Source organism: Jaculus jaculus, chromosome 11 (assembly GCF_020740685.1).
Source record: "Jaculus jaculus isolate mJacJac1 chromosome 11, mJacJac1.mat.Y.cur, whole genome shotgun sequence".
Classification (NCBI taxonomy): Eukaryota; Metazoa; Chordata; class Mammalia; order Rodentia; family Dipodidae; genus Jaculus; species Jaculus jaculus.
The window spans coordinates 2,915,039-2,933,392 of record NC_059112.1 but is presented as its reverse complement, the minus strand read 5'-3'; the positions used below and the strand labels follow the sequence as shown (position 1 = coordinate 2,933,392).

The following is an 18,354-nucleotide window of genomic DNA, read 5'->3' as shown; positions in this document are numbered from 1 at the left end:
GGACAGCACACATACAAATTCCACTCAAAGCTATCTATCATCAATTATATGATATGTGAAAAGAACAAAAATACACAAACGATTAATGCCTTCTGTAAGCATAGAACATGGAAAGACAACCCTTAAGTTAAATATATTTGAGAAGAGTAAGGACTAGAGGACCTTTCAATACTGTGCTGAGAATTTATATTATAAGCTACTCAATGATTTTGTTATTAAGGTAGATGATCTGTATTTTGTAAAAAGCAAACAAACAATGCAAACCATATGAAAGATGGCTATGGATGAAATGTAACTTCAGAGATGAAACCAATTAAGAGACTTACTTCAATAAATCAAATACAAGATAATGTGCAGTGAGGAAATAAAGGTCAGGTTTTGAAAGTGAACACACTTTGAAAGTTAGAATGGTCGGAAGGCACAGGTAGGAGGATCACAATGAGTTGGAGGCCTGCTTGGGCTACCGTGAGACCCTGCCTCAAAAAATATATATAATAAAAATAAATAGTTAGGATACTTGCAATTTAAAAATATTCCAACTAACTGGTATTCCACATTATCCACTAATATTCCTATGCACAGATTATTACTATTTTTATTTTTCTGAAAACTATACTATTTAGTTACAAATGAATTTGAAGATGCCAAGCACTAAATTTTAAACCCAGAATGTATTTCCACACTTGTTCCAAGAAAAGAAGCTACACATTAAAAAAAAAAAAAAAAAAATGCATCTCTTAATGTAGAAAAGCCCCTTCAGAAGAATGCTTGTAACAGTTTCATAAACTTCATCCTCCTTCTGGTGAAAGTCAGGGTTTCTTGTGACCAATCTGATCATATCAATGGGGGGGGGAGGTGTATTTATAGACACAGCAGAGTCCTCCAATAACTGTTTTACTTGAAGGTTTACTAAGTGACTTGAACCTGTTACTATGAACTGAATTTCCTGACACAGATGTCACTCACTCAGGGATCCTCAGACCACAGACCAACCATAACTTAAGACTACAACAGTTTCTCAATCTTGATATCTAGCTATATATAAAATGTTGGGAATAAAAGCTAAAAGAAACTGCTTTGAATCCGTAAAAACATTATTATAATTGTGACTGCAGAATTTTCTTTTTTCCTGATGCTGGGATCAAACTTGGGGCCTTTCCACATAATGAGCCAGCCACGCTCTTTCTTCTCTAAAGCTAACACTCAAAGCCCTGGACAATTTCTTTTTAAATGTTTCTCTATAAATTCTTTTGTTTCTCAAGTTCAGAAAAGTAGACATTGTACATAAAATAAAAATATTTATCAATACAGACAAAACATTTTCTTTCAAATTGCCCTGAACCCTAATGAAAATATCTTTAATGTGTAGTTAATAGTCTTAAGAGTTAGGCCTATTAAAACATTACAATTATCAATAAAGAGCTAATTATCTTAAGTAACTGGGATAGTACTTGCTTATCCCAAGAAAACCTAATCTTCAGTAAAATCTGAAGTGATCTATGTATAAGACTGTAAGTTTTAGCCGGGCGTGGTGGCGCACACCTTTAATCCCAGCACTCGGGAGGCAGAGGTAGGAGGATTGCCATGAGTTCAAGGCCACCCTGAGATGACAGAGTTAATTCCAGGTCAGCCTGGACCAGGGTGAGACCCTACCTCGGAAAAAAAAAAAAAAAACAAGACTGTAAGTTTTAAAGAGAAGAAATGTAATAAAAATTCAAACGTGTCATGTAGTATGACTCATGATGGTACCCTGACAGAAGTGAAAAAAACTACAGTGACATGAGTAAAATGAATTTGGCTTGCAAAAGAATGTCTATCAAACACAACTGGTTTTTCCTATATCTTTACATTCAGAGGCGCTATCCATCCATCCATCCACTGGCATGTACGGTGATCCAGGGAGGAATGTGCTGAGTCACTAACCAACTGGGCACAGGCTGCTGCAAAGAGCATGGACAAAACCTGGCTTCCCTCTTTACTGTTCAAAGCATGGAGCTGCCCACCATTCAGTTTCAAAGTGTGAACATGACCAGACAAAAATTTTAAGCCTCACAGACATGCTACACATATTTTTTAAAGGCCAAATTGAGGGGTTCTGATATCTACAGTATACAAATATTTTTTTTCCTATAACAAAAGTTTTAGAGTCATTCCAATATTGCTCTATAAGTCTATCAATAGTAAAAATTGGCAGCAGGATGCAATTTAACTGTGACTGGCTTATTTCTGGTACTATTTACCAAAACCAACTCAGAAACAAAATTAACTATGATTTATAGTAAAATAGAACTTAGTATGTGATGATAATATATAAAAATCTAAAAATTAAACATCTGATCATACTTTAAACAAAAAATAAAATCCCAAGTTTTCAAATGGAAGTATTTATTTGGAAATTATTATAGTACTGGCCCATAAAGCTAAAGAAAATGAAGTAATCACAGCATAGTGCTCTATTAAAAATATAAACCAAAATACAACAGTGTAACTAATAATAAAAGGCAAATAAAATAGAGAAAAGAAAAAGGTTTCATTTACAGAACTGAGTATCATTTCTGGGACAACTCTGGCAAAAGAGGCAGCCTTTGGCAAGAAGGGTTATGGAACAGATTATGGCTGTTAAGCACCAGCAATATGAACACAACTATGAACCAGAAAACATAAAAGCCTAAAAAAGCCCTTGCAGTAGCACATGCCATTAATCCCAGCTGAGGTAGGAGGATCACCGTGAGTTTGAGACCAGTCTGGGGCTACGAAGTGAGTTCAAGGCCTGCATGGGCTAGAGTGTGACCCTATTTTAAAATAATAAAAAGAAAGTAAAAGCAAGCCGGGCATGGTGACATATACCTTTATTTCCAGCACTCGGGAGGCAAAGGTGGGAGGACTGCTGTGAGTGCGAGGCCACCCTGAGACTACATAGTGAATTCCAGGTCAGCCTGGACTAGAGCTAGACCCTAACTTGGGAAAGGAAAAAGAAAGGAAAAGTGAAAGTGAAAGCCAAAACAAAAATATTTATTTGGGAACAGTTACTATTCAAAGCAAAGACGCAAAGGCAGGAAGCCTACATGGAGTATACCCACTGAAGAAACCATGCAGGTGTAGATCACAGATCATCTATTCAAATGGTATTGGATCCAAGTCAGCTTACAGGGGATCTACACAAATTTAGGAAATATTGACATATTTCGGGGACAGAGTGTTTTGTTAACGAAACTTAGAAAGCAGAGCCAGAGAGAAAGCTCAGCAGTTAAAGTGCTTGCTTGCAAAACCTGATGGCCTGGGTTTGATTCCTCAGTAGCCACTTAAGCCAGATGCACAAGGTGGTGCACACACCTGGATCTCATTTGCAGCGGCAGTGGCACACCCACCTCATTCTCCTCCCCCACTTCCCCCTTTTGTAAATTATAATTTTTTAAAAACCCATAAACCAACCTGGAAACAAATGACCCTACTAACAAGCCTAAGCCAGTATAAAAACTCAAAAACACAATATAGAGATTAGCAAATTAAATCTGTCAGTAGAAAGAAGATATAAAAAAATCCCAAGGAAGCATTGGTGTGTCCCCATCCTGCCTGGAAGGTTTCTTACAACAGTGGCATACTTCAAATCTAAGTTTGCATTATACCTTCTCAAATACAAGCACAACCTGAAATTTCCCTCTCCTTTCCTCTTGCTTTCAGCTCCATTTTGAATCCTGTGCAGCTGCTCACATGTGGCACAGTTGCTGACACAGAGCAGAACCTAAAAAACCCTTGCTGAATACTTAAGATAGACCAGATCATGAGCAACAGCAGTAGATGTGTAACTCGAGTGACCTATCAAATTATCAGGTGAGAACAAGGACCATCAACAAAAGGGCACAATTAAATAAATACCCACTCCATAAAACTACTTATTAAACTAAGATATGCCCTTCTTCATTTTTTATTTGTCAATAAAGTGTTCTATTAGAAACTTAAGCATATATATAGCTTTAAACCTCAAGACTGTTTAAATCTAATCAGAAAAAAAGACGCTCAAATCAGAGAGTGAACGGCTCTGCAAAGAGCCAAAGAACGAAACAAACGAAAAATTGCTAAGTATATTCCTTGAAAAAAGGAAATGACAAAAAGAATAATTTAAAGGCCTAACTAGGGCTGGAGAGATGGCTTACTGGTTAAGGCACTTGCCTACAAAGCCAAAGGACCCAGGTTTGATTCCCCGCTACCCACATAAAGCCATATGCACAAGGTGCAGCATGCACCTGGAGTTCATTTGCAGTGGCTAAAGGAGGCCCTAGCGTGCCCATTCTGTTTTTCTCTCTCCCCATCTTTTTTTTTAAAGAAGGTATAAGTATCCTTCTAGAAACTTCATGAGAATCAACTGACACCTAAGTGGTAAAACAAAATCCATAGCCTTCTTCATAACCACAATGACCCATTTTAAAATAAAATATAGAATGAAAAGGTAATAGTTCACAATAAAAAGCTAAAAAAGCAGAAACAGTAACAGGAGCATACCTAGCAAGTCACATGTGTACAACCTACATGACAAACTGCAACCCTCTACTGAAGGACATTAAAGGACCCTGAAGAAATGGAGAGGCATACCATGTTCCTGGATGGGAAGACTCAATAGTGTAAAGATGTCAATTCTCCCCAAATTTATCTGTAAATTCAATGCACTTCCAATCAAAATCCCAAAGGGATTTCTAATGGAACTTGACATGTTGACTCTAAAGTTCATCTGGAAGAGAAAATACACAAGAATTGCCAAAAAATTTTTTTAAAAACACAATGGGGAGGGGTGCCCTAGCAGATGTCAAATATAATATGAAATGACAACAATCAAGCAGTTGTCCTCTGAGCCCAGAACACACACACTGCTGAACTGATGGAGACAACATTGTGTTAGTGGAAAACAAGACACATTACTTCATGAGTTATGTACGGGAGGATAAGTATGAATCTGGAAAAAAAAAATAGGTCTCTGCCAGAGATTATTAAATAATAAATTAAAATCTTCCAGGAACACAAATAAAACTAAAATGGAGAACAAAATATAAGACACTAAATTGTTCTAATGCTAACATAAAAGCTTTTCTGTAGAAACACACAGGACACATGAAAGGACTGGGGAGGCTTTGACAGTATAAAAATAAAAGATCCAAACAGGCTGTAAAAATAAGCACTGGACAGGGTAGGTGGAAATACATAAAGATATATGGTGTAAGATAGTAAGAGACTTAAGAGAAAAATCTTAAATTTCACTAATGGGCAAAATTTTTTAAGTAAGCCATTTACAGGAGAAATGCAAAATTCCAATAAACACACACAACTTCATTGAAAGTCAGATGTAACAAATTTTATTTATGACAGACAGAGAGGGAGATAGAAAATGAATATGGGTGTACCATGGCCCTAGCCATTGCAAACGAACTCCATAAGGATGTGCACCTTATACATCTATCTGGCTTACACCTGGGTCCTGGGGACTTGAGCCTGGATCCTTTGGCTTTGCAGGCAGGCACCTCAACTGCTGAGCCATCTCTCCAGCCCAAATTTTAAAAAGGATTTACATATACTAGCAGATAATGTCTCAAGTTTTGGGGGAAATTTGGTAGAAAGTTAAATATTCAACATGTAAATAAGATGTTATTTTTAGGAACCTTGTCTACACAAATCATTTGAACATGAAGCAAAACATGTGTGTGCAAACAGAAAAGCTACAGGCAACCTGTATGTACAGCACTACACTAACATTCAAACAGAAAGATGAGGCAGGGGCTGGGAACGCAGCTCAGTGTGCTTACTACCTAGCATAAGCAAGAAGGGTACGCACACACACAATCAACTAATACACCTGCCATCCCTCTGATCTGCACGTTTTTATCTTTATACACTTAATAGCATGGCTCTCACTTGAGTATGTCCACTTAGGCAGAAATCCCTTGCATCTAGAATAGTGCCTAAATCATTTAGTACAGAAAAATATGTAGCAGTGAATAAACGAATAAATAGTAATGCACAAAGATATCTACACTGTATTAGGAGGTTATACCAGACTGTACAAAACACAGTGTACTCTGAGTTTAAGCTGATTTAAAAGCAAAACAAGGGCTGGAGAGATGGGTAAGATTGCGAAGTTTAAGGACCCAGGCTCAATTCCCCAGGACCCACGTAAGCCAGATACACAAGGTAGCGCATGTGTCTGGTGTTCCTTCATAGTGGCTGGAAGACCCGGTGGGCCCATTCTCTCGCTCACTCTGAAATAAATAACATTTTTAAAAAAGCAGAACAAGCCAGGTGTAGTAGTGCACACCTTTAATCCTAGCACTTGGGAGGTAGAGGTAAGAGGATCACCATGAGTTCAAGGTCACCCTGAGACTACATAATGAATTCCAGGCCAGCCTGGGCTAGAGTAAGACTCTACCTTGAAAAACCAAGACCCCCTCCCAAAAAAAAGAAAGAAAAATAGCGAAACATAACCATGTGCAATGCACACAAAAAAAGTTAAGAAAAATAATCAAAGAATAAAGATAATTAGGGAATCTTAACTTTTTATTTAGTCTATAACCTCCTATATTGCTTACTTTAAAAAACATAACAAGGGGCTGGAGAGATGGCTTAGCAGTTAAGGAAGTCTGCCGGCAAAGCCAAATGATCCCGGTTTGACTACGCAGGACCCACATAAGCCAGATGCACAAGAGGGCATAAGGGAGTTCCTTTGTAGTGGCTGGAGGCCCTGGTATACCCTGCCCCCTCCCCCCCTTCTCTCTCTCAAATAAATAAATGTATTTTTTTAAATTTTATTTATTTATTTATTTGAGAGCGACAAACACAGAGAGAAAGACAGATAGAGGGAGAGAGAGAGAATGGGCGCGCCAGGGCTTCCAGCCTCTGCAAACGAACTCCAGATGCGTGCGTCCCCTTGTGCATCTGGCTAACGTGGGACCTGGGGAACCGAGCCTTGAACCGGGGTCCTTAGGCTTCACAGGCAAGCGCTTAACCGCTAAGCCATCTCTCCAGCCCAAATAAATGTATTTTAAAAACAAAACAAACACATAGTTTCTTCTTGTGTGATTTTAGTAAATGACTAGGGGAGAATGTATCCATTTCTTTAGACGTTGCCCCCAACACAAGAAAAAAGAGCCAGGCACAGTAGCACGGGCCTAGAATCTTAAGTATCTTAGCACTCAGGAGTCTGAGGTGGGAAGAGTGTTAGTTCCTCGTAGCCTGAGCTGCCCAATGACCCCAGCAAGTTAAGAGTCATCTAAGCCTTCTCATGGCTAGTAAACACTCTGTCAGACTAACCTGGGGATTCTGAGACTCAACACTACCTTGCAGTTGCTGATGCTTGCTTGCTATTCAGGTGGAGGAGTGGATATATGTAACCTGAGTTTTGCTTTGTTTCGTTGTGGGTAATCAGGTTGTTACTGAGCTCCAGATCCTCTGGCCTCCTGTCTCCATCTCTCAAGTGCTGAAGTTACAACCACAGACTAACACATCCAGCTTCTAGTCACTCTCCCAATGAATGAAGTGCTGCTATGGACATCAGCACAGATAAGACTCAATCATTTTCTCAAGGGGGAAAAAGTCAAGAAAATATTTTCTCTTCATTTTCCTTCTCAAACATTTTGTAAAGGTTTGTTGAAATACGGAATAAAATCCACCTGTTTTGTTTATACAAATCTGTGATTCTGACAGGTAAAAACCTATGTATTCATCATCACAATTATGATAAACATCATTTTAAAACTCTCATCAAATTTCATTCTTTTGAGGACAATTATCCACACTTTTGTCAATAGTAACCACAATCCATTTTCTGGGACTTTCACTCCTCCTTCCAAGAGCCAGAATCAATTTTGGGTGTAGTTTTCTCAGACATGCATTCGAGATTATCCTGTGGTAACATACATGGGTTCATTTCTTCCTACTGCTGAGCAGAGGTCTGTTTAGATAATAACCAGCTAATGAACATTTTAGTGCAATGATTTATGTGGGCCAGTTTGCACTTCCCTTGGGTTAATGCCTAAGGTTAGGCCAGACTGATCACACTACAAGTGTGTTTAAATTTATTAAGGAACTGCTAGACTGTTCCAAGCGATATAGCCACTTTCTGCTTCCCCTGCAATGCAGGAACATTTTGGCTGCTTGAATTAACACTGATGGTATTTCCCACCCTCTTCCTTTCTATTCTTCAAAGACAAAATTGAATAAAACTTACATTGTGCTTTTCCTCTGCATGTTTTAATGGCTCATAAGTGAATGGTGAGACCACGTATTTACTTTGATTAAGCATCTGTTAAGATGCTTTGTCTCATTTGTTTGTGAGCACTCTGAATGCACTGTGGTAGGCCATCAAATATGCGATGGGTGTGGATTTTTGTGCTGGTGGCTTCTTTTCAACATGTCCTCAGTATCTTCTGCTTAGTGTTCAAAAAGTCCAAATTAATGGTTTTCATCTTTAATGTTTGTATCCTTCATATCCTACATAAAACATCCATACTAATTCAAGGTCATAAAGGTTTTCTCCAGGCTATCTTCCAGGATTTTCTTGTTTCTGGCTCTGCCATCTACATTTATAATTCATTAGCTTAATTTCTGCACATAGTACAAGATCTGAGTGGACTTTTTCAATAAAGACATTTAAACATTTCAGCATCATTTGTTTAGAACACTTACATGGGCTTTCTTTAGTCTGTACTGTTCTCTTAACTTGGCTTCTTCCCCACCCCCAATTCTTGAGGCAGGCTATCACTCTAGCGCAGGCTATCCCAGAACTCCCACTCTTACAGCCCAGATAGGCGTCACAGCTATCCACCTACCTCCGCTTCATGAGTACTGGGACGAAAGGTGTGAGCCATCATGTCCGCTGTCACTCACTCACACAGAATGAGGATAAGCAAGCCAGGGCCTCTTGTCACGGCGAAAGTACTCCTGATGCATGTGTCACCCACTCACTTTGTGCATCTGGCTTTATGTGGATGCAGGGGAATCAAACCTAAGCTAAGCTAGCAGGCTTTGAAGGTAACTGCCTCTCACTGCTGAGCCGTCTTTCCAACCCCTGTTGCTCTCCTTTTTAACCAACAACGTGCCATACTCGATAGTATAATCTGTCTTGCTTAGCAATAAAGCTTTATTTATAATATAGCCTTAAAATTTTCCAACTTATTTTCAAAATTCCTGGGGCTATTTAACAGCCTTTCCTATACAGATATTAGAAAATGATGAACCTGAAATCTCCTACACCCCTCTAAAAAACCTGGTGAAATAAGGACTGTACTGAAATACATATGTGTTTTGAGGAGTCATCTTGAGCAGGATGGTGGTTGTCTGTCCATTTCTTTGTTATTTGCTTAGGCCACTTTTGTTTTCCCTCAGCAATTCCTTTTAGTTTTAATACATAAACTATGTACTTTATTAGTGGCACCCCCTAATGGTCTCCTATTTCCTGGTGGCATTGTAATTGGTACTTTGTAAGGCCTTGTCAGTCTGCTGACCAGTTACTCAGATCTCCTATCTACATTCATGGCACATACTGCTTTGAATTGTCTTGGTTACCATGTCTTTGCTCAGTTTGGTCAGGAAGATAATGCTGTTCTCATGTGTGGGGCTGCCATGCCCGTGTCTATTTCTACCAGAGTGAATCACGTCGAGGTTATACCTTATAGACTCTACACATGAACCTGTCAGGACTTTGTCTTGTGGGAGCAATTTTTAAAATTTAATATTTTTACTGGATTATTCATTGATTCTGGAGTGGGGTTTGGTAGGGTCTTCCTGAAATCTGCTCATGTCATCTAAGTCAGCTTATTTGGCACAAAATAATTCATAGTAGTCTCTTTCTTATTGGCCTTGTAATATTTTTTCAATGTTGGTGATCAAGCTGAGGGCCTCATACCTGCTAGGGAAGTACCTTAACAACTGAGATGCACTGCCAGCCACTTCATGAGCTCTGTGAGGCCCACAGCCCCTTCCCCAATGGCCGCAGACACCTGTCCTCTGCTTCTGTCTCCTCTGAGTAGGGCCAGCTCGTCATCAGGTCTGTCTTCACCATCTCCTTTTGTCTGCTTTGATCTGCCTTGCTTTTTCTTTTCTAGTTTCTCACTGCAGAACCAATTTGAAATGTCTCTTCTTGTCTAACAAGCATTTATTGTTCCAATTTTCCCTGTTGACACATATTTAACTGCACACCACAAACTCTGATTTATTTTATTCAATTTAAGTATTTTCTAACTTCCCATGTACTATCTTTCTTCTTTTTTTTTTTTGGCGCGCGGGGGGGGGGGTCAACGAGGTAGGGTCTCATTCTAGTCCAGGATTTCACTATGTAGTCTTAGGGTGGCCCCAAACTCCTGGTGATCCTCCTACCCATGCTGGGATTAAAGACCACCATGCCTGGCCTCTTTTCTTCTTTTGTAATTTGCTTTCTTTTATGGTAAAGGGGGTGAGGGTAAATGAAGCAGGGTCTCTCATTAGCTCTAGCTGACTTGGAAATCATTTCTGTATACCAGGCTCCCAGGTAACCTTGTACCTCATCCTCCCAACTATGAGGATTAAAGGTATCAGACATCACACCTGGCTTTCTGACACTCGTATTGTTTTTAAGATATTAACTTAGTTTTCAGGTACTTGGAAATTTCCTATTTTAGGGGGGTCCTGGGGGATAGGGTGAAGAGAAGATTTGAGGCAGGATCTTAATTTAGTCCAGGCTGACCTGGAATTAAACTGTAGCTCAGGTTGGCCTCAAACTCATGACAATACTCCTACCTCAACCCCCCCAGTCCCCACCAGTGCTGAGATTACAGGTTAAGACAGCACTACACATGAGGCTTTTGTGGCTCTGGGGATAAAGCCTCAACCTACCTTTCTCTCCTTATTCTAATTCCAGTGTGGTCAGTAAAGTACATTATCAACTGAAGTACAAATACATTAGAAATCATTTGTGGCACTTTTAAAAATAACGGACACAATGTACGATGGTTGTACAACTAAAAGTGCTTGGAATAGTGTATTTTATGCTATGATGTACACGATAAAAAAGAACATGCTCATCCTCAGTAACTTTTTACTTGTCGAAGTGCTGAGAATAAGTGACTATCCGTTGTTAAGCACTTTATTTTATTTATCTATGGGACGCAGAGAGAGAATGGGCACAGGTTGCAGTGCAGGCCTCCAGCCACTGCAAATGAACTCCAGACGCATGCACCCCTTGTGCATCTGGCTAATGTGGGTCCAGGGGGCTAGAACCTGGGTCCTTTGGCTTTGCAGGCCTTAACCACTAAGCAACCCCTCCAGCCCCCATTCTCAGTAACTTTTTATGTTTGTCTAATTGAAGTTTTATACTGAAAGTTCACCTCTTAAATTGCACCATTTGGTATCATCAGATCGAAAGTTTGAACTGCATTCCAGAACCCTACCTTTTCCTCTTCACTCAGTGTACCTGCCCTCTATCAGTACACTTCCCTCTTGCCCATTTCACAGGGGACTGTGCCCACCACTCAGGAGACCTCTTGCCAGCTCCTTTCGTAGCTTCTCTCTATTCCTTTGTCAGTTCAGGCAGATACTGACCTGTCCTCTACACTATCTTGACTCACAAATGCAAGTTTAAAGCTGACTCACTTCACTAAGAACTTTGCAAACTATCTTTCCCAATGGCTTCTCCACAGAGCTCCAGTTCTTTACCATCTAACCCTCTCTGGGAGTGTTAGCAGTGCCCGATTCAACACACACTAACCTGCCACCTTTCTGTACTCAAAGAATCCTGCGCATGTTCACTAAGATAGTCACTGAAACCAGGCACGGTGATGCACATTTGAAATGCTACCACTTACAGGCAGTGGCAAGAGGATCCCTAGTTTCAGGCCAGCTTTGGTTCTACAGACAGTTCAAGGCCAACCAAAGTTACACAGGGATAAGCTCTCTAAAAAACACAAACAAACATGGTTCAAGAACTCGCTTGTGTTGTTGGAAGTACATGCAGTCCAACTGAAAAGAATATTCTTGGTATATCAAACAGCACTGAACAAATCTTAAACTGCACTCTGATGTTTACTTAAAATCAGAGGACAAGCTGGGAAGATAACTGCAGTGATGCAGGTGATAAAGCATGTGCCTTGTAGAGTACACACAGAGTGCTGTGTGGTGACGTGTGGGAAGCAGCACAGGGGAGGCAGGGACGGGTCCTTGAAGAGCACACATTAACAGGGCTGTGTGGTGATGTGTGGGAACCAGCACTGGGGAGGCAGAGATGGATTCTTGGAGAGCGCATGTTAAGAACACTGTGTGGTGGCATGTGCTCACTAGCTTTGGGAGGTAGAGACATGTGATTCCTTGGAACTAGCTGGCCAACCAATCTAGCTTAGCTGGTGAGTTCCAGGAGCAGTGAGAGATACCATCACAAACAAAAGCAGATGATACATGAATGATATGTCTCATTTCCTACACACACACACACACACACACACACACACACACAAATATATCCTAGACACGAATACACAGAGCATAGTTAATGCACTGCAGTACTTACCCAAAAAGATCAAGGTATCAATTATAACCAGTATTTTTCTTTTTCCTTCAATTACTTCTCATGAATCTAAGATTAATATGTGAGAATAAATTACCACTTTTGGGCAGAGAGCATCTGTATTAACATCACTCTGGATAGAAGACTGAAAACTTCCAGGCTTAAGATGAACTGCATTAGTTTTTTAAATGATTGATTTCTAAATATTCTTATTTATTTATTTGCAAACAGAGGGAAAGGGAGAGGCATGCCAGAGCCTCCTGCCTCTGCAAATGAGCTTCAGATGCACACAGCACTTTGTACATCTGGTTTTATATGGGTGCTGAAGAACAAACCAAGGCCATCAGACTTTGTAAGCAAGCAACTGTAACCACTGAGTCATCTCCCAACATCATTAGTTTTTAAAAAACTAAATTTTAAATAACAGATGTCAAATATATACATTCCAATGTAAAGCTAGGTATCTCCCTCACCACAAAAAAAAAAAAAAAAAAAAAAAGGCAAACTGGGCTGTAGTGATGGCTTGGTGGCGAAGGCACTTGCCTCTGAAGCCTAAGGACCCATGTTCGACTCCCCAGAACCCAAGTAGGCCAGATGTACAAGGTGACACAGGTGCACAAGGTTTCACAGACGCACAAGACAGCACACATGTCTGTAGCTGACTGTAGTGGCTGGAGGCCCTGGCATGCCCATTCTCTAGCTTCCTCTTCCTCATTCTCTCAAATAAATAATATAGTTTTTAAAAGAAGAACAGCTCTATGAACCAGGCGTGGTGGTGCACAGCCTTAATCCCAGCACTAGGGAGGCAGAGGTAGGAGGATCTCTGAGTGTGAGGAGAGCCTGGGGCTACAGCTCCAGGTCAGTCTGGGCTACAGTGAGACCCTACAGGTGGTGGGGCTGGGGGTGGGGAGGGGAGCCACATGAAGAAATACAAGAAAAGCCAGGCTGAAGAAATGGCTTAGAGGTTGTTGCAGTTGGGAGGTTCACACTGCTGGTAGAAATCACCCAACTAAGAGCACCTTGTGGAAAAAAAAGAGGTTTTGTATTTTGCTTCACAGGCTCGAGGGGAAGCTCCAAAATGGCAAGGGAAAATGAAAGTGAAGTCACGAGAAGAGGGTGGGTATCACCCCTGGCCAACGTGGACAACAAGAACCCGAGAGTGTGCCAAACACTGGCATGGGGAAACTGGCTATAACACCTATAAGCCCACCCTAACACCACACTCCCTCCAGGAAGCATTAATTCCCAAATCTCTATCAACTGGGAACGCAGCATTCAGAACACCTAAGTTTATAGGGGACACCTGAATCAAACCACCACAGAGGTTAAGGCACTTGCCTGTGAAGCCAAAGGACCCATGTTTGATCCCTCTCCAGATCCCACCTAAACCAGATACACAAAAGGTGAGGCAAGTGCAAGTTCGCACAAGCCTACTAGGTGGCATGAGCGTCTGGAGTTCTATTGCAGTGGCTGAGGCCCTGGCTTCTCTCTCTCGCTCTAAAAAAAAACAAACAAAACAAATTTTAAAAGAATGAAGTCAAAGTGCCTGCAAGTTTAAAAAAAAAATTATTTATGGCATGAGATATGACAGTATATGTAAAGAATTAGAATAGTGGCGGACACCTTTAATCGCAGCACTTGGGAGGTAGAGGTAGGAGGATCGCCATGAATTCAAGACCACCCTGAGACTACAGAGTGAAGTCCAGGTCAGCCTGGGCTTGAGTGAGACCCTACCTCGGGGAAAAACAAACAAACAAACAAAAAAAAAAAAAAAAAGAATTAGGATAAAACCATTTTATAAAACAAGAGACAAACAAGTACAGAGGCTTACTGGAATAGCACTGGCCTGTAAGAATCATTCCAGGGCTAGGGAGATGTTCAGTGATTAAAGTCTTTCCTGCCAACCCAGGGCTTGATTCCCCACCACACACTTAAGGATCAGAAGAGGCCTTATGCTCATGCACAACGTGTGTGGGGGTGTGTAGACGGCTTTTGTTTTTCACAGACAGGGTCTTACTCAGCCCATGCTGATCCTCCCACCTCAGAGTCTCGTGAGTGCTGGGAACCAAGGTGTGCACCACCACAGCGGGCTTACGCTGCCCCTGCATCATCCTGTGCTGTGCTGACGGGTCAGTAGCAGCAGCAGCACAAAGTCTGAGTCACATGAGTGCTTGCATTAGTTTTGCCGCCATCCTAAAGAAATACGACAATCTGGCAAATGTTTTAAGCAAATGCAGTCTACGGCCATACCACCTTGAATGTGCCCCATCTTCTCTAAGCAACTCAACATTAAAATATCTCAAAATACCAAAGTTAAAAATTGCCCTTTCCATTATTAAAAAGCTCTCCTGGGCATTTCAAGCAGACATGGTTTAGGTTAATTTGGACAACAATGAAAGCGGTTAACTTCTGATTTGGGGCCTGAACCATCTCTGGCCCACTGGAGCACTCCACATCTCAAAGGCTTTCATCCAATGCTGCTTCATCTAAGTGCTACAATTTACTTTCACTGTTCAAAACGTGTAAAAATTAACACATTTCAGAATGAAAAAGACTTATAATCATTTTCAATTAACTATGATGTTTTGCCTACCTGCTGGCTATTCAAAAATAAGGCCGACTCTGGGTATTACATTTTGGGGCCAACATCCCACCAATGACTGCGAACACTGTAAACTAAGGGTTATACTTTCAGTCAGGTAATGGATATTGTCTACATCATAGAAGTCAAGATTTATATGCATTTACAAAGCAATACAGACCACTGTGCTATAATACATTAAACACACTGCAATAAGCATCACAATTTGTATATAAACAACAATGTAAGGAGATAATAAGATGAATAGGATATTCTGGCCAGACATGGTGGCTCCTGCGTGCAATCCCAACACAGCACTCGCTCGTAATTCAAAGACAGCCCAGTAAACACAAGTTCCAAAGACTTAAATGAGCTCTAGGCCAGCCAGAAGTAAATGGTGAGACCTCACATAAAAATCAAAAACAATCACAAAAGCCCTCTGCACCTCTATAATCAGAACATAAACAAAACAGACAGCAATGGTCAGCAGTACCTCCTACAAGACAGAAGGCTCCAACAAGTAACCTCCTTGCTTGACCTTCTTTCAACCCCTCAAAACATCCACTGCAGGGACAGACCCCACGAAGATCACCTAGCACTCACATCTTTGCTTAGTATGTCACTTGTATGTCACATGAGCACCAACTCCTCCTCTATGGCATGGTATGGCCCATCAGCTTGGCATTATGTTAATTTATAATATCACGTTAAAAAACCTAATCCATTGTATTAATATCCGAAACAGCATTATTCATTTGTACTTGCCAACTTAAATGTACACTCCAAAAAGAGGGAACTTCATCTATTTTTTTGCCATGATTCAGGCTGAAAGCAGTACAGGAACAAAACTGGGAGGCAGCCTGCAGGTGCACATTCCCTCAAGCTACCTGACTCTGATAAGGCCTTTTATGTGGAGACACTGAGAGACATTTCCCTGGGGGGGGGGGGGGGAGGAGGACACAGGCAGACAGAGGGAGGGGGAAAGGGGGGGGAGGGGGGAAGGGAGGAAGAGAGAGAGGGAGAAAATATGTGTGTGTGTGTTTCTAGGTAGGCTTTCTTTCATTCTAGCCCAGGCTGACCTGGAATTCACTATGTCTCAAGGTAGCCTCTGGGATTAAAGACATGCACCACCATGAATGGCTCCTCCTATATTTTTTACCCCCTACTTAAAAATTTTCTGACAACAGAGTATATGCATAAAGTAAGTCATCTTCACATTCAGTAATTTGTATCAATTTACTTTATGGCTTTTCTTGAACTAGAAAAATATTCTATGTTCATTTTTCTTGTTTTATAGTGATTTGTTCATGTTATTAAACAATATCAGAGATTTTAAAATTTTTTTTCTTATTTGAGGGGCTGGAGAGATGGCTTAGCGGTTAAGCGCTTGCCTGGGGGGGGGGGGGCATGCATGTGGAGTTCCTTTGCAATGGCTGGAGGCCCTGGCACGCCTGTTCTCTCTCTCTACTGCCTCTTTCTCTGTCTCTTGCTCTCAAATAAATAAAAATAAACAGTGAACATTCCAAACCCTTAAAAAAAAATTCTTATTTGAGAAAGAAAGAGGCAGATAGAGAAAGCATGGGTGCACCAGGGCCTCCAGCTACAGCAAATGAACTCTAGACACATGTGTCGCCTTGTGCATCTGGCTTACATGGGTTGTGGGGAATCGAACTTAGATCCTTTGACTTTGCAGATAAGTGCCTTAATGGCTAAGCCACCTCTCCAGCCTAAGTACATATATATTTAAAGGGAACAACAAACAAGAGCTTAGTCTCCAACTGCATTGATTAATTACAAACTAAGACAAAAAAAAAAATGTGTCCAAATTAGTTTAATGCTGAAAAAGACCATGGGATATTCCCATCTGAAATTTTTTAGAAGGCACCTCGTTCAAGTCTGTGCTTCCAATCACCATTTAATAAAGAAGTTACTTTATTCTTTAGGAGAGTTTTGAGGCAAATAGCTTTAAACCTTTTTTTGCAACACCAGAACTGTAGCTAGAATGGTTAAATACAGAAGCAAAAACAAAAACACAGAAACAAAAACAAAAACAATAACCCTATGGTGCACGCCTTTAATCCCAGCACTTGGGGGGCAGAGGTAGGAGGATCCCTGTGAGTTCAAGGCCACCCTGAGACTACATAGTGAATTCCAGGTCAGCCTGAGCTACAGCTGAGATCATGCCTTTAAAAAAAAACCTTACTACTGCCTGAAGCACCCTCTCAAAGATTTAATCATGTGGGATTACTATTAAAAGTGCCCTAAGTAGCGAGACTTTGTGGCTCACACCTTTAATTCCAGTACTTGAGATACTGAGGTAAGAGGACTGCCTTGAGTTCAAGGCCAGCCTGTGACTGTAGTGACACCTTGCCTCAAAAACAAAAAAGCACATAAAAAAGCTCCATTGGTGATATGTTATTAAAGCAAGGCCAAATGTAAAACCGGTGCTCATCACCTGTAAGAAATGCGAACTGAACCCTCAGCGAGTCAGCACATCTCACATTCAGGGCAGACTGGAAAAGACTAGAGTGGGCATGGTGTTGCATGCTGTAAGATGCTGAGGCAGGAGGACTATGAGTCTTAGGATAGTGGGGCCACTCTGACACCCTATCTAAAAGCAAATGTAAATACAATCCTGCCATCTGAGACAATATGGAGGAACTGGAGAGCATTATGCTTAACGAAACAAGCCAGCACACCTAAACACATACCTAGGATCTCGCACAAACTCAAGAATCAGCACAACCCAGATGCAAGAGCCGAATGGAGGGGCAGAAGTGGGTATTTCAGTGACACAGGCAGAAGTTCAGGAGACCTATTTCTAACACTGCAGTGGCAACAATGTGCTGACACTTGAAAACTGCTGGGAGGGCACTTTCAAGGCGTTTACACAAATGAGCAGTAGCTATGGGAAGCAGCACATGTGGCCATGACTTGAGATATTCCACAATGTGCAATTTTAAAGCATTATGCTATAAAACATAGAGAATACTGTCAAGTTAAGTGTATATGAACAGGGCCAGAGAGATGGTTAGGTGATTAAGGCGCATGCCTCTGAAGTCTAAGGACACAGGTTAATTTTCCAGGTCCCACATAAGCCAGATGCACATGGTGGCACCAGGGTCTGGAGTTCGTTTGCAGTGACTGGAGGCCCTGACACGCCCATTCCCCCCCCCCACACAAATAACTAAATAAAAATTTTAAAATTTTAAAATGTACATGAATAGCCAGGCGTGGTGGCACACACCTTTAATCCCAG

General features: G+C 41.0%; 1 protein-coding gene across 6 annotated transcripts in view; it reads right to left on the bottom strand.

The window, feature by feature from the left end:
- The window catches only part of Ankrd17 (ankyrin repeat domain 17), a 130,497-nt gene that overhangs the window by 99,107 nt on the left and 13,036 nt on the right, over positions 1 to 18,354 (bottom strand). The window contains exon 1 of one of the 6 annotated variants that reach the window (XM_045130223.1): positions 4,591 to 4,709. The exons of the other annotated variants lie outside the window; for them this stretch is intronic. Coding sequence (XP_044986158.1) covers positions 4,591 to 4,593 — 3 coding nt within the window. The 5' untranslated portion in view covers positions 4,594 to 4,709. Of the gene's footprint in view, positions 1 to 4,590; positions 4,710 to 18,354 lie in introns of those variants that run through there. 6 annotated transcript variants of the gene reach the window in all.